Source organism: Gossypium hirsutum, chromosome D07, assembly GCF_007990345.1.
Source record: "Gossypium hirsutum isolate 1008001.06 chromosome D07, Gossypium_hirsutum_v2.1, whole genome shotgun sequence".
Lineage (NCBI taxonomy): Eukaryota > Viridiplantae > Streptophyta > Magnoliopsida > Malvales > Malvaceae > Gossypium > Gossypium hirsutum.
This window is the reverse complement of record NC_053443.1, coordinates 13595840-13612932: the sequence shown is the minus strand read 5'-3', so window position 1 is coordinate 13612932 and position 17093 is coordinate 13595840. Positions and strand designations below refer to the sequence as shown.

Genomic DNA, 17093 nt, shown 5'->3' with positions numbered 1-17093 from the left:
ATTGTGCTTGTTTGATGTTCATACATTTTCGTCTGCCAACTAAAAGAGAAGTAAAATAATTTGCTTTTCTTCTTCTTTAGCACAAAAAAGTAACGAAGTTTAGTTTTCTCTTTAACTTGAGTTCAACCACTCTCAAATTCTCTTTAATTTTCTCAGTACACCGTAACGAAGGAAAGCACCTATGAAAACACCAACATCATGAACACAAATTTCTTCAGCAGGATTCAGCCATCAGATCAAAACTTCGGGAATTAGCGTATTTTATCCACTTACAATAGTCTTATTCTTTCCACCGGAATCTGGACCTCTTAGATCAATAAAAATCGTCAGATCATGCGTAAACAAAAACGATCATCACGAACTTGACAAAACGGGTCACCACTGACTTGAGAAAAAATTATTATTCCCAAAGTGAGGACCTCCTCATTCCAAAAAGATACGGTGGAAGGCCAACAAAAGAGGGAGCAGACCCCAAGAAAAGGAGATGGGGTGGTTGGAGGGGTAAGTAAGAAGAAGAGACGGTGAGTGAAAGAGGAATGAGGGGGGCTAGCAATCAACTCTAAATCTGATATTGGCTGACTGAAAGAAACATATGTTTCATTGTTGACTTGAAGGTTGTCGACAGAGCAAGCTTTTCTCACAATATGACGGTGAAAACTAACCAACAGTAAAATATAGAATATCCGGTAAGCATCAGCCATCAAAAGAGGGGAAAGGTCCGATGGTGGCACATTACCAATGCACAAAAGATCATGTTCGGAGTTTACATCCAACAAACAACATAAGGAAATTAAAACTACTTCCTAGGTGGAAAAGAGCATTTGCACATCTATTCTTCTCTCGAAAATATACTTAAAACGTTTTCTCTTCCAATCTCGATGGTAGCGTCCTGCAATAGAAGATAACAACATATTATGAATTGATACATAATGGACTGATAACAATAGTAGCATCAATCTCATCTTCAAAATTTCGCAAGTTCATTCTCTAAATTGCCGAAGTTCCGGTTTTAAGCATGAGGGATATGTTGGTAAGACTCTTAACCCTATGAGCCATCAACCATTTTTATATCTAATGAGAGCGCCAACCCCGCCGTTGGTTAAGGCTGAGCCATCCTTTCATTGGGGCTTCCTAGCGTAATTTCAGCAAGATTCATGCAGAGGGTTTTCTTGTCTCAGCCAAAAACGCATGGAACAGGAACACGCTAGCATCTTCGAAATTCGAATGTGCGTGGATAATATCTGGAGTGAAAAATAATGTTATTTTGAACAACCCGTAATTCCAATAAAAAATGTGCAAGCACAAGACTCCATGGGAGTGATGGCTTAGGAAACCATGCTCGAGTGGAGATTTCTAGGAGCCAATGTGTCCAATCTCCATTTCCCACTATGTTAATGTTCCCCAACCTCCATTGGATTGTTGTGTACCGTAACATTGGATATCAATACCAGTTTTAAAAGCATAAGCAACTTGACAATAAACACTAAAAATCACGAATACGCATTAGACGTAAATTGAGTACACAAATATTCGCACTATTTTCAACCTGTCAAATTTCTTTTACAGACTCTGGAAGTCAGTACCAATGGATCGAAGTGAAAAAAGAATTGCAAGATAGCACGAGCTATGACAGAGGATACTGATTAGGCAGGAAGTGGGAATGAAGCAGTCAGCTGATTAGACTATTTAAATCAGAAATCCATATCACAGTTTTAAGTTGACTGAACAGTGATAAGAATCTTTGTAAAGTTTGCCACAAGCAATTTCAAAAGTTTTAACACAATGGTCAAATCTTCGATCGCAATTTTAGCAGGCCTGCATTAGGGTATAATTCCTTTCTCCTTCATAAAATACACAGCAATAGCAAGTAGTACCATTAATATGATCATCCATGTCATCCCGCCTGTAAAATTAAATAAAATATAAAGCAATTAGGGCTTTTTATGCGGGAAATGAATTTCCGAAGTCTAAAATATAGTATAACAAAATTGGCTAAGCCAGCACTGCACATCTAAGCTTGGACAGGAAATTATTCTCTTTGATAGTTTATTTAGATTATATTTTGGTGGTTTTCCTGCCATGTATGAGAAACAGACATTGTGTTTTCTTGTTTCCCACAACCAACCAAATTTTACATCCTATATTAAACAAGATTTTTATTTATCTAAACAAAACAATAACTAGTTTAAAAAATAAACAAAAATATATACTAGATTTATGTCATTCCAAGCTAGATCAGGGCCTTTTTTCAGTTGGAAAATAGGTATATAGATAGTCATGTCAATGTCACAACCCTTTGGCGACATGGCAGAGAGAAATAGGTTTAGCCTCAAGCATCCATGGTGCTGCTTGCTTGAAACCCAAATCTCATAAGCAGGAGACATAAGTGCATTTACCACTGAATCAATTGCATCGGTGGTTAGGTCAGGACATTACCTAAGGCAGTAGTTTGACTTGCCTTCTTGATTATATCAAAGTTTGCATTATATTTCATTTCATTTCATTCATATGAACTGAGTCATCCATGGGTCTCAAAGAATGTTTGAAACTGGGAGAATAATGAGCACAAAGTTCAATGGTTTTCAAATGTCCCTTTGAGTTAATACAAGTCAAACTTAAATTAGGATGCTCATATGATATGGATTTGGAAAAGATAGGTCCCCCAAGAGGGCAAATCAGTTTATAGATGGTATGGGCATGAGGCTGCAGTGTGGCAGCCACTTTCAGTCCAACAAAGTGAATATGCATCTTTTGAGTCAACAAAACCAGAAAATCAGGAAAAGGCACGTACCACTACTCGTCTTGTCCTTGATTAGGGTCAACCTAGCACTTGAGTCCAATGATGCAGAAACCAAAGCCCTATATTCAAAATTGCATTCCTCAATATCATTCTTATTCTAACAAGGGGTACTGCAGAGAATAAATTATAAAACAGATATATTGTGTACAACCTTGAATCAGGGGAGAACGTCAATGCTGTAACCAAACCAAGGTGAGCTTTTTTAACCATCATCTGAACCCGCATATTGGCAGAATTTATGATAAAAAGGTCTCCTCCGACTGTTCCACTGCATGTAAACCAGATAAAGAAAAATTATTAATTTTCTGAAATGCAAAGGCTTGTGGAGTTTCAAGACTGCAATAGAGGTATTTATTGACAATACGGATATAGAAGTCTAAAGTTGAAACCCCATGCAATAAGCCATAAGGCCATAAACAATCTAGAACAAAATAGAAAAGTTGGAAGGGGAAACAGGAAGGATAATCATCTAAAACAGTCAGCACCAGAGAGGTCTTAGGAGGAGAGCTCATAATGGGTCTTACTAATATTTGTACTTAGAACTTTTTGAGTATGTTATAACTAGAAGATAAGATAGTAATAATTCTTACACTGCAAGGAACTTCCCATCAGACGAGACATTGAATGCAGAGATAGCTTCCCGGACTACTCGGCTTGTGCGGATTCTTTTCCATGTGGTTGTGTTATATGTTAAAATACTTCCACCATAGTCTGACAAGATGAAGTAATGATGTTAAAAGTTTAAACTAAAAGCAGGGTTTCTTTTACGACACAGAAAAGCAGAGTCAAATGCTAAATATTTACCTGTGACTGCAGCAATATACAGATGTGGATTCTTATCATTAATTTGAGCAAATCTGCAGAAGGCAAAAACCTCATCCTGTAGTTCATGTGAACAAAATAAACCAGTTGTAACCCAATACAGAGAGGAATCATCAACTTTAATCATCAGAAAATATTGAAAATTCCCTTATCATTTAATGTCTGCAAGAAATCTGACAAAAGGCTTCAGCTATTTCACTAAATTATTAGATGGTTGCATAACGCTTCTTTTTACAACATCAAAGGCAGAGAGGTATGCACATAAAGCTAATAATATGGACAATAGCGAGAAAAGCTAGTGCTAACAGCGACAAAACTCGTAATAACTAAAGAAAAGCTTCACTTATTAAAAAACTTTGATTCATTCACTCACATTTCCCTTTGCCAGAGAAGCAACAACTTTTGACGAAGTTACATCCCAAATCCTACAAAGGCCACTTCCCAGTGAGACAAGAAATTTTCCATCACAGCTGCAATACAAACAGTCAAGATGTCAGCAACAAGTTGATTACTAAGGAGATGAAGTTTCCTCTGCTTTGACAACCCTTCCCTTTAAAGCTTAAGCATGGCAAACGAGGTTTGCAGGTTCAGAAATATGTATATATATTTGTTAATATAACAGGCACAAACCTAAAATCCAAGTTCTTAACAGAAGAATGAGCCTGGGCTTCGTTGAGAACTATTTTCATGCTAGGCCACTTCAAAACCCTTAAACTGCCATCCTGTACTGCAGCAAAATCAGAGCATCATATGGCATATTGCTGCACAATTTTTATTTCCTTTTAAAAGAAAGGTATAATGCATTAGACACAAAATGGTGAATTGAGAAAGTGAAACTAAGACACAGATATGGAAACAGTTGGCCCTTCAATCCAAAAGTTGACCAAAAAGTAAGATCCTATAACTTGCTATTATCTGCCTTTTAATGGGTAGGCAAGTCTGAAGTATGAAATCCCCAGTATAACCTATCACTTACACCATGGCACCAAAAAGAAAAACAAGGACGCTACTGGAAAAGGTACAAAATAAAGGTCAATAAATTGTCATACATTCTGGTGCCGTTAATATCTTTGTTTCTCTCACTATTCCCCTCGCCCCTAATTGTCAAGTTAAACTTATTTTGATATTCCATCATCATAATGGTGTGGTTTAGGAAGAAAAGAACAGCAAACCAATAGAACTAAAGGATGAAAATGAGTAAGATAGAAGTCAGAACTCTAGAAAAATGTAGGGTTATAAAAAAAAACTCTAGTTTATAAAGTCTATTAATTAAAGAAAATCATAAGGTGGCCATAAATCTACTTTACAGCTTATTTATAAGAGGGTTTACAAAAAATAATTTAATCATAGCCTAGATTAAAGCTCTAGAGATAACTTATAATCCTAGCTATCCACTCATATGCCTAATAATTAGTAAATAAAACTGAAATAAAAAAATACCATAAAGTAATAGCTCTGGTGTCAATATATCTTTTCAAAACCCAAGCCTAACCATGAAGATAACCTTGCTGCCTGTTGCCGAATGTGATTCATCATATGCCAATATGCATATGCTCTTTAAATTTATAGGAAAATGTGCAGCTCGACTTTTGAATCATTTTCAGATGATTTGTGCAATAGCAAGTGCAACAGTTTTCCCCCTTTGGTTAGTGATGTATAATGCAACAAACTTAATCCAACAAATTGAAAAATGGGAGGGACACTCTACCTCGCCACCAACAGCCAGTACGGAACCCTCACTATTAAATGTCAGTGCCAACTGTTGCCCAACATCCTCTAACTGGATCAGAACTTTCTCTGCTACCTTGACACCCAGTTTGTGGACTTCATTTCCCTCAGATTCTTTCCACTCAAACAACCTGAAGACAAAAAAAAATGATGCGTGATATTCCTTAAACTACTAGCAATGACAAAACTAACTATAGAACACAATAATAACAAGGATATATATTAGAAGTGAGTCAATAAAAAAGGAGCACACAAATAACCACAACCAAGGTTTTGCAGCACAATTCACACAAGAAATTCCTATCTGATCATCAAAACTAACTATAAACTCCTTGATTATAAGCTAGCATAACTTCAGGTACACCTTTATAATATGGTTCCACTTCTATGTTACTAGTCTTCCTTTTCCGTTTCTAGTATGCAATAAAGCCAGAGTAATAATGTTACCTCCGAGACAGTCGTATTCTGAGAGCAATCTGCTTCCACCTCTTAACAAAGAGGTGATTCCATTCCCTCACGTGTCAAAATTGTTAATAAACATAACTAAAAGATTTGAGGTTTCTCTCAAGAACTATGTACCAGAGTTAAATATAATAACATTAGAACTTTACAGAAAAAGAGATGAGAAGTTGTGCATTAGATAGAATGGTTGGAAATATGATGAGGAAACTGATTTTAATCTTTTATTTTTTTTTGGCTCATTCTGAAGAACAAACTATTTCAGGCAATATACATATATATATATAATATATATAATGGGTGAATATATGATGAAGAAACTGATTTGAAAATAAAAAACAAAACTTTTTTGGGCACATTCTGAAGAACAAACTATTTCAGGCATTTTTTCCTGCTTAGAACAAGAAAAATTCATTCTCTTCTTCCAAAATCCCCGATATTTAGAAACACTTGTGACGCTCCGGCTTTGAGGTAATTTAGACAAAGCAACGTGAAGAAAGAATAGCACCTCTTGTCAATAGGGAAAAATATTTGGTTAAAATGTAGGAGAATGCTTTACGTCTATCAATCATTCAGAAAACTAAAGCACGACGCTTTAAAATCCTCCAAGGATTCTCAAGTTCATATTTTCCTTAAAAAACTAAGTGACCTGAGCTATATTATGTCATAGATGCCTAATTTGAAAAGCAAATTAACAGAAAGAAGAAAAAACGAGTCAACAAAGAAAAGAATAAAAGAAAAAACCTGCAGCTCTGTTGAAAGGCACAGATAATGCCATCTCCATGCGGATGAACAGTCATTCGATAAGGCAAATCAGAACCAGTTTCATGCTTAACCACCTTAACAAAAAAAAAACCAGAAAACACACAGACACACACATTAAAAAATTTATCTAAAAATATATTACATTAGTATAATCCTTGAGCGAAAGAAGAAAAAAGAAGTAGTTGCTTACAATCAGAATTTAAGGACATTTCCTTAATTCAAAATAAATGAACTACAAGATCTAGATTTCATACTTCTAGAATCGTCAACCAAAGAACTAAAAATATTCCAATAATTTCTAAATTGAAATCCTCGAAATCTACTTACAGGTTGATCAGAGAGAGAATTGGAGGTGAAATTAACGTGGGAAACAACGATTGCATTGGGAATGCCACTACGGCCTTCACCGCCACCGCCAGCGAGAACGACGTAGTTTAGGGGTGTAGTGATCTCGTCATCGTTGGATGGAGTTGGATCTTTTTCTTCTTTCTTATCCTCTTCAATCTTTTCTTGTGAGGCGAGCTTGGATTTGATGTGGTTGTAAGGAACCCATCCGGCTCCGTAAAACGGCACGCCGTATTTTTGGAGATCGGAGGAGGTGTCTGTCATGATTCAAATTTGCGTTAGAACAAAGGAGGATTTAGGCTTTTATTTGCTACTGCTGTTACCTGTGTATACTGTCTTTTTTTAAATATTGACCAATGTATCCGAACGCACGAATGGCAGCCGTTCCTTTTTTAATTAGGGTTAAATTACAAAATAATCCTTAAATTATATATTATTTTCAAGTGGATACCTAAACTTCGTGGTATTTAAATTATAATCCATTATTTCAAATTACTTCGTTTCTTAAAAAAGAATTTTTTAGTCGATCATTTTAATTTGACATTTTTAAATTAATTAAGAATTAAATTAAATTATAAATATCAAATTAAATTAAATTGCATTTTTTTATTTTTTTTTACATTCTCTCTATCACCACTATTCTTTTTCTTCTTTTAATGATTTTCTAATTGTTACCTAATTTTTCTTTGCAATACTTTCTCATTTTCTTCTATTAAGCTTTTTTCGTCGGTATCTAGATTTTATGCTTTATCTGATTTTTTTTATCGTAGAAGTTTATCCAATATTAATTATTCTATGCAAAGGCACATTTAAAATAACTTTGAATAATTATTTGTCTAAATTCATAATAATATAAATAACTTGATGTTTTATTAAAAATAAAAATATATAAAATTACTAAAAAAAATATATATCAAATGAATTTGGACAAATACTTGTCTAGATTCAAATGAACCTAGACAACCATTTATCCAGGTTTATTCCTTATGGGGAAAATTATATTTTTATTAATTTATGTATTTTAATATTTTTTATTTATGTCTACCCTTTTATAATAAGACGTTCTCAGGTGCCACCGTATGATTATTCACAGTGCCACGCAAGTATAAACTAACAGTATTAGTGATAAAATACAAGCTCCATAGTAATTAGATAAAAAAATATTTTAGATAACCAAATACTTTTAAATAAACTGAAGGCAATCTACTTAAACCCAAATTTAGATAAAGAATTAGGAATTGGGGAGGGATCCACATATAAAACTAAAGTCATTTTACACCTGTTTATATATTTTTATATGATTAATATTTTAACAATTTAACTATTAAATTTATCAGTATAATTGTACTTGATATGTATATAAATTTTCGAATGAATTTAATATCTCTATCATATACTATATATATATATATTTATTAACCCAAACTCTCATTATCATAACATAATGCTTTTGTCACTGTACAAAGAGAATATCGGTAATTTAACATGCATGATTGGAATATTAAATATGATTATTAAATTGTTAAAATATTCATAGTAGAAAAATATACAAAATGATTTAGTTTTACATCCGGGTCCTCCTTTGAATTTCCATTTGCTAATTTTTATATCCAAATCCTAATATCCAAACTCGGAAAACGAGTAGGGTATCCGAATCCGGAATTTAAATTGCCAGTCCCTTGATAAAATAAACATTTTGATTTCTCCCCTACTAAATACCATACCCAACTATTGAACTCCCTATTTATTCCTTTTTTTTCCCTCCGCCATTGTTTCTGATTTTGCAGTCGAGTCGAATCGCGCAGTGTCAACGAACATCTGCAACATTTTACGCTATGGTACGCTTCATTTCCAAACTCTCTCTTTTCGGTTTTCACTTGTGTCGCCTTTATCGTCTATTCATCTATTTTTCGATCATGAAATGATGGTTCGCGTTTACTTCTAGATCCAATCTGTTTTTTTTTCTTTCTTCATCTTCTGTTTGGATGCGATTATGCTGGTGGAAAATGAATGCACATAAGAGAAAATTTTAGTCCTGATTTGCTAGAAACTATGCTTAATGAAGCTGGATTGTTGTTGTAAGGTTATGAAATTAATTTTGGTTGGTCTAGATTTTATTATCTCATTGTTCATTTACATGCCTCAGTGAAACGCAGTTGAGGCGATTATCGAGGAAATAGGAATTTTTTTAATTGCTTCAAAATTGGATGTGGCTCGTATTTTGGCATCAAGGAAGTAATTTTTCAGAGAGTTCTGACAAGATTTCATGGTCTTATTAATTTGTATCGAAGTTGATGGGTCTTATGTTATTTTCTTTCCTTTATTTTTGGTTGCACTAGCTGCACCGAGTGCATTATTAGCATCCGATTGTCCCTTCATTATTCCTCTAGGACCGTTTTCATAGGCGTTTCCAGTTTCAGGTGTTTCATTCAAACATGTTTCTTACTTCAAATTTGCTATTGTTTTCTTCTCGAGTGTTTTTGAGTATTTGTTAGATTTATTTCTGATAATTGTATCAGTTCATGGAAGCTAAGAAATTGATTTCTTATGTCCTAAAGTCTTTGGGAAAACGTTTAATGAAAAGAACGAAGACGTTATTATTGGTTGTTTTTTCTTTGCATAGGCACCCATAAAGGGCATCCTTTCCTTGCAAAGGGCAGCAATGTTCAGAGCCGGCAGTGAGAGGTGGAAACTAGGCATTAGATCATTTAGTACTCAAGGAGCAGCAACTGCTGGTGCTCCACAGGCACCCCCTCCTCCACCACCACCTGAAAAAACCCATTTTGGTGGTTTAAAAGATGAAGATCGTATTTTCACCAACTTATATGGGTTGCATGATCCTTTTCTCAAAGGTGCCATGAAACGTGGTGACTGGTATAGAACCAAGGATTTAGTACTCAAGGGTGCTGATTGGATTGTCAATGAAATGAAGAAATCCGGACTCCGAGGACGTGGTGGTGCTGGATTTCCATCAGGCCTCAAATGGTCTTTTATGCCAAAAGTATCTGATGGCCGTCCTTCTTATCTTGTTGTCAATGCTGATGAAAGTGAACCTGGAACCTGTAAAGACAGGGAAATCATGCGGCACGATCCACACAAACTATTGGAGGGCTGCTTGATTGCTGGGGTTGGGATGAGAGCTACAGCTGCTTATATCTACATTAGGGGTGAATATGTGAATGAACGTAAAAACCTTGAAAGAGCTAGAAAAGAAGCATACGAAGCTGGACTGTTGGGCAAAAATGCATGTGGTTCTGGTTATGATTTTGACTTTCACATCCATTTTGGTGCTGGTGCTTATATTTGTGGTGAAGAAACAGCACTTCTAGAGAGCCTTGAAGGAAAACAAGGAAAACCTAGATTGAAGCCTCCTTTCCCTGCTAATGCTGGGTTATATGGCTGTCCCACCACTGTCACAAATGTGGAGACGGTGGCTGTTTCTCCCACAATATTGAGGCGTGGTCCTGAGTGGTTTGCCAGTTTTGGGAGGAAGAACAATTCTGGGACAAAATTGTTTTGTGTCTCAGGTCACGTCAACAAGCCTTGCACAGTTGAGGAGGAGATGAGTATACCACTTAAGGAGTTGATAGAGAGGCACTGCGGAGGCATCAGAGGTGGATGGGACAATTTACTTGCAGTAATACCAGGAGGTTCATCTGTTCCACTTTTACCCAAGCACATATGTGATGATGTCCTGATGGATTATGATGCACTCAAGGCTGTCCAGTCAGGACTGGGAACCGCTGCAGTAATTGTGATGGATAAATCAACTGATGTTGTAGATGCAATTGCGAGGCTTTCGTACTTCTACAAGCACGAGAGTTGTGGACAGTGCACGCCCTGCAGAGAAGGGACTGGATGGCTATGGATGATCATGGAAAGATTGAAAGTTGGGAATGCAAAGTTGGAAGAGATTGACATGCTTCAGGAGGTGACCAAGCAGATTGAAGGGCACACAATTTGCGCTTTAGGTGATGCAGCAGCTTGGCCTGTGCAGGGTCTAATACGGCATTTTAGGCCAGAGCTCGAGAGAAGGATTAGGGAGCGTGCAGAAAGGGAGTTGCTCGAGGCTTCTGCGTAATTTCTGCTCAGGTTGCTTCTGGCATCTTTTTGACTTTCAGTTTTTGGTGCATCTTTTTCTTCCAATATATGAAGTACTCTCAACTTGCTTGATTTGGCATTTTAGTTATCAATTTCCCTTTCGTTATGTGAAAATGCTCGTTTTTATGGGTGCATGCTTTCACAACAAACTGTACCCTGGTACACTCATGAATAATTTCATGAGAAGAAAAAATAAGGTGCTGGTTTGTACAACGCCTGTAGATGAATTAACTTATTTCTTTTAATGTCCTTAAGGATTTCATTTTAGTTTTTCCTTATCATCTGGCAGTGGCAACCTAACAATGGTTGCCTGGTCACTTAAAAAAGGTCAAAAGAACCGTACATATTATCTTTATTAATTAGTATCTGTTTTTCTGGTTGCTAGACAATGATTTTGTTAGAAGAATTTGAAAGAATAAGTTGGAAGAAAAGCAAAGGAAGGAGGCATAAAATATATCCATATCAAGTTTAGTTATTTCCAAGTGGAAAATGGCATATAGGAAACAATTTTAATTAGGCAGTGCATCCTTAGTCCTATGTGCATAACATTTAGCTCCCCTTTTTAAGCCATGGAAATGAGTAGGATAGCGTACCTATTACCTGTTTTCGTATCCTATGCATGTTCTTACAGCGCATATAAATCAGTTCTAGCAGGCTACCATCTGAAGTTTTCTTCTTGACAAGTTGTTTCATGCAATGTGGGGGAATTACACATGCAAAAGTGGATATTATGGAGTAAAATTAGAAGTACTCGAAACTTGGAGCATAGGTTACTCAGGAACCTGGTGGTCTGGTAGTGTTCTATTTGGTTTCTGCTAAGCTGTTGTGTTAACAACATTTCACTGTTTTAGAAAATAATGAACGTCTCTAATGTCTGGCCGGGGGGGGGGGTGGTACTTGTTTTGTTTCTCATAGCATCCACAACATTTTCTTTTTGGCCCATTATCTGTAATTTTTCTGTTCGCAACATATTATGATATATGTATTTTGCTATATTATAGATGTTGCAAAAGGATAAAAATAAATGTTTCCTAAGATATAAAATTGAAGTTGTATTATGTGCTGAAATGAATAGAATAAAAATATGCATCAGCAAAATAGCTTGGGTGCTTGTGCTGGAGCTACGGGTGTAATCCCGACGAGTTTAAGCAGTAACAGCGCGTTTGGTTGGAGGGAATTGCTATTCCACTCCCTCCTTATTCTTTAATGAACAGTGTAACTGAATGAGCCATTCCATGGAATGCCATTCCTTGTTTATTCAACAAATTTGCTGAATCCATATTTGGTGGTTAGTGGTAAGAATAGACAATTCAGCAGTAATAGCGATTTTTTTATTCCCAATCATGTCCATCGTTTTTTTTACTGTTATTCTTCTTCATCAAATTTGTGTCATGCAGATGATCTCCAATGGTTCCAAGAACAATGTGGTTAGATTTTTTTTTACAAGAAAAAAGAGAGGAAAAACCTCAAAATTTGCAACAACAGCTTAAAAAAATATTTATTATATATTAATAATATATTTATTTAAATACTTTTATTATCTATTTATAATTTAAATAAATTTTTTATTTTTATTTTTAAAGATAAAAGTTTTTTTTTTTATCTATTCCTACCTATTCTATTCAACCAAACAATGTAATATTTGAATCCTATTTCATTCAATTACAACTCTATTACAACCTTATTTCATTATAGTCTTATTCCGTTATAATGAACCAAATGTGTTGTAAGAATTTTGGAATTCGAATTTGACACGAAAGATGTCCCATTTTAAGTTTTAACCTTGATGAAATACACCAAAATGATGTAAAATATTTTAATAGTAATAGAAACTATCTTTTTTAGCTCTCGATGTTTGTAATAATTCTTTAATTTGACTTTACTCTTTGCATTAAAAATAAAATTGAAATTAAAAAATTTATATCTTCAAAAAGGGACAAAGAACATTTAATTCCTAAATTTGAATATTTTTTTTAATTTACTCTTGAAAACTTCTTTTTTGGTCCATATTAATCCTCAAATTGGATTTTATCTTAATAATTTAGTCTTTTTTTAAACATCATGACAATTTACGATTTTGCTATATCATCACTTAAATTTTGTTAAAAATATATAAAAATCTAAAAAAATAGAATATGTTAATGCTTATAAAAGATTATAGAAAATTTGTAAAGAATTATAAAAATTATAGAAAAAAATATAAAAGCTGTAAAAATTTATGGGTTATTTGATCTCATCTAATCACTTTTACTATTAGTAATATAAATATTTTTTATGTATATATTTTCCAAACCAGCATTGTATGTCAATATTAAAAGTACAAGTATACCAAATTGCATTTAAAGTCTGAACAAATAAAACCCACACAGAAAACACAGAGCAATTATAAATTTCAAACTTTAATTATTTCAAAATTTAAATATAATGAAAAAAATTCTTATATATTCTGTTTAAGTTTGATACTTTTACATCATGTTAAAGTGATTACTTATTAATGTTATTGTTAAGAGATCATCAATGGAGAATTAGGGAGGAAAAGATGGTGCGGTTTAGATCCTTATAGGACGGAGAGTTGTTAGTGATACCAAGAAATGCATGTAAAGGGACTTTGGTATGGATTCCCGTTGTGGTTATGATATTTATGTAAAACAATTGTCTCCCGATCGAAAGAAAGGTTATAAAATGACATTTACCTGAAACGAAAATTTACTTGTATTTTTTTCTACAAAAAATTACAGTAATTCGCAAGCTTTTGAACTTATACCGACATTTTGGACATTGCACTCGATCATAAGGATATCAAATTATGGTGTCTACTCATATGTGCAACTATGAACGTAACTACAAATAAAGAAGTTGGTTGATAATAATAAATTGTAGGATAACTCCGTCACATGATGTTAGCTTGATAATTATAATAATCGGGTTTACATCTAGTTCTATCTCTTACGATGAAATTAGTTATCTCATTAATAGTTGAGTACACTGCTTATGATTACCGTAATGCAGATTAAATTTTCAGTAATATATGTTAAACTTTTAAACAATGGGGAATGCTTAAACCTTCCATGCGTCTTTGCTGATAATAATTGTATCTCAAAGTGTCATTCAGGTACTTGGACAACAAATGTTTTAACAGCTAAAGCAATAATTACTACTTTTTTATGGAATGACGATTGTTGATGCCTTTAGAGGTGAGCAATATGCCCTTTGAAGAAGTTTATTTTAACATTTAAGTGGGATTTTCCTTCCTTTTTCGCAGACTTTTTATTTATTTATAATATTCTGTTGTATAATAAATATGAAATCAAAATCGTAACTTTTCGTAGTTTGCTAGAACGGAGTAATGCGTTTCAGTAGGAGATGAGAGTTTGTATGCTGCCTAAAGCTAAAATCTAACTTCTTAGCATAGTGTTCTTTAAACAATTATAGTATGAGGTTGTATCCAAGTTTATTACATTGACGATAGTCTTGAATGTCCACAACCTCACCACACACTAATTGTTTCATGACCTCCATGCTGCCTGCCATTCTCAACAACTGATTAAACAGAAAATAAGAAACATGTAGGGTAAAAGAAAAATTAAAAGAAGAAAAAGAAAAAGAACAGAAACAATGCCCATGAGTTGTTATTATTATAAGATCTGAAAGCTTGTTGCAAAGACAAAGGATCAGAGTGATTTATTGCTGAGAAGTAAATGAGATTATGATAATGGCCATGGAGGGTCGGTAGGGCAAGTACAAAGGTGAAAGAGGCAAGTGCAGGTGGGGCATTTGGCGCAGACACTTCCACAGTCTTCACTTCTATGGCATCTAAACGAAATGATAGGTCCCCTTGCCTCCGCCACCATCTCTGTATCTGCAACCACACATCTACTTTTATCATATTAAACAAACATATGAGTTAAGGTTCAGGCACAACACTGAGTTAGAAACTAACGAGTTGTAAACATTAAGATTACTGCAAATATAACCAAATTCCATGACATCTCTTATATCTAATTAATTGAAATTAAGCTGGTGGAAATATGTAGAGCTTATTTATACCTCTATTGTATATATATAGCAATGTATTAATTTTAGTAGCTGAGGAAAAATAAGGTGATTTATTGGAATTTTCTTTTACCTAATTAATCATATTTTTGTTGTTTGTCTAGTCATGGAAATAATGTGTTATCTAAGCTAGAAATGCATGATGTGGATAAGCTAATTATTCGTCCAACAGATTGGAAATATATTTGGATTACATTCGTTTGTAATAAAAATTAATTGAATTTACAAATTCAAGTTGTATTGGAGCTGCTGAATTATGTTTGTTTAAATTCAACAACTAAACCGAAATTTTACATAAAATGAGATTCGAACAAGAGATCTTAAAGATCTCATGGCCTCAAACATCATTAATAAAACTCAAACTTAATCATAATTGGAAATAGTATATATTAATTTATAATTTTATACATTAAATACCATTCAAACACAATATATCTTAACAAATATACAAAATATTAAATCAACACAATTAATGTATACCAACAACCCAAATAAGGAAGTGATTAAGAGCTAAAATCTAGAGCACAAATTCTAATATCTCCTCCCCAATTTGCAACCCATGTAATACCAAATCAAGCTCTTGTTCTTCAATCAAATCAGAAATTATCACAACCTTTCACCACAGCAGTAAAATTACCTTTCCTTCTGGCAAATAACAAAAGCACAATACTTTTTTGTCACACACACACACAAGTTACAATTCCAAATGAAATATCTTAGCTCTGCCATTAAAATCTTATGTAATCAACCCAACATCCTCAAATCAACAGTCCTATCAAAATAACCACTTAGTTCAACAATTTTCATCACATCAAATTTATATATATATATATTAAAATAAAACTATTTTAATTTTGCATACTTTTATATAATTATTTTAATAATTCTATTATTATATTGTATAGATATGCACATCAAATTTTGAATAAATTAAAATTTTTTAATTATTTGTTTGATATAATAACTTTTCAATAGTTAAAAAACTTTTAATGATTGAAAATATATTAATAAAAATGATATTCTAAAAATATCAAACCAATAATTAAGCAACGTTGAGAACAATAAACTAAATATTTATTACGTAAAATAAAAATCAAATGACATAATTCATCATAGGGTTCAGCTCCTTAGATATTTAAAAAACTAGTTCATGCTTGGAAATAAAAACATCAAAGATACAGTATAAACGAAAGAAATAAAGAGACTCGTGATAACTTCCTAAGAAATCAACTGAGAATATTCAATCTTGACAGAAACCTGCTTCAACTTCAATGGTTTTTTTCGAGTTGTTTTCTTGAGTATTCTCTTATGGCTCCCTCCTAATTTCTTATTTTTGTCATATATACGTTTTAAAATGCCCGAAAAACCTAAAATCGTGATTTTTTGTTGTTCGGTATGCAATCTCGTGAAACTGACACGGCCTACCGCATGCCTGTGTGGGTCACGCAGCCGTGTGGTCTAGCTGTGTGAAATGGTTCAGCTAGTGTGCCTCCTGTAGATTGCTTCAACGCTCCGATTTTTGTTCGTTTTTCGCTCCTTTTGCTCACAAGTGCTCTATTAAGCATTAAAACATGAATTTAAAGGATTAGGAGTATAAAATTCACAATTAACACCGAATAATCACCCAAAAACGTGCTAAAAATAAGGTTAAAACATGTTACTTTTAGCACTTATCAATACGATACAATATCATATTGATTTAAAACTTTAATTTATAAGTCCAATGTGTGGATAAAAAAGTTACAACATTCTTCATATTGTTACTGTATTAGTTGACTGGCGTCCTAATAGTATGTAGAAAACGCCCAAAGAGTCGTCATATCCCTATATATGACATAGAAATTTGTTAGACATACTAGGTTGTCAACTTTAACCAAAGCATTTTCCAACATTCTGTTTGGATAGACTATAGAGCCGTCCGTCAATCAAAGGTTAATCTTTATTTCTTTCAAAGGACTGACATTAAGTGATTCGTAAATAGATAATGGCATTGTATTAATAGATTAACAAAAATCACATA

At 33.7% G+C, this 17093-nt stretch overlaps 2 protein-coding genes and 1 long non-coding RNA gene across 6 annotated transcripts; 1 reads left to right on the top strand and 2 right to left on the bottom strand.

Moving 5' to 3' along the window:
• Window positions 1-1514: 1514 nt before the first annotated feature.
• LOC121219417 (SEC12-like protein 2) lies at window positions 1515-7283 on the bottom strand. Its single transcript, XM_041097530.1, has 10 exons — window positions 6902-7283; window positions 6554-6648; window positions 5331-5481; window positions 4253-4344; window positions 3996-4092; window positions 3605-3680; window positions 3391-3511; window positions 2952-3068; window positions 2792-2859; window positions 1515-1903 (listed from the first exon to the last, which is right to left on the bottom strand). Exons 1-10 carry the CDS (start codon window positions 7181-7183, stop codon window positions 1821-1823), a joined length of 1182 nt encoding a protein of 393 aa, XP_040953464.1. The 5' UTR covers window positions 7184-7283; the 3' UTR covers window positions 1515-1820.
• A 1292-nt stretch (window positions 7284-8575) lies between these two features.
• On the top strand, window positions 8576-12386 carry LOC121219416 (NADH dehydrogenase [ubiquinone] flavoprotein 1, mitochondrial). 4 transcript variants are annotated; one of them, XM_041097528.1, is made up of 3 exons: window positions 8576-8757; window positions 9543-11011; window positions 11675-12386. In XM_041097528.1, exons 1-2 carry the CDS (start codon window positions 8755-8757, stop codon window positions 10998-11000), a joined length of 1461 nt encoding a protein of 486 aa, XP_040953462.1. In that variant the 5' UTR covers window positions 8576-8754; the 3' UTR covers window positions 11001-11011; window positions 11675-12386. The 4 variants fall into 4 exon arrangements, with proteins under 4 accessions (XP_040953462.1, XP_040953460.1, XP_040953461.1 ...); XM_041097526.1 differs by having other exon boundaries at window positions 11666-12386; XM_041097527.1 differs by having other exon boundaries at window positions 11652-12386.
• A 2243-nt stretch (window positions 12387-14629) lies between these two features.
• On the bottom strand, window positions 14630-15313 carry LOC107943498 (uncharacterized). The gene is made up of 2 exons (XR_001696019.2): window positions 14961-15313; window positions 14630-14879 (listed from the first exon to the last, which is right to left on the bottom strand). It is a non-coding gene; the product is annotated as an uncharacterized lncRNA (long non-coding RNA).
• Between the last annotated feature and the right edge of the window lie 1780 nt (window positions 15314-17093).

Coding starts and splice junctions, on each gene's coding strand:
- LOC121219417 (XM_041097530.1), bottom strand. CDS start 7,183: ATGACAGACACCTCCTCCGATCTCCAAAAATACGGCGTGCCGTTTTAC. Junction 3,681..3,995: donor CTTCTCTGGCAAAGGGAAAT/GTGAGTGAATGA, acceptor CATGAACTACAG/GATGAGGTTTTTGCCTTCTG. Junction 3,512..3,604: donor GTATATTGCTGCAGTCACAG/GTAAATATTTAG, acceptor TCATCTTGTCAG/ACTATGGTGGAAGTATTTTA.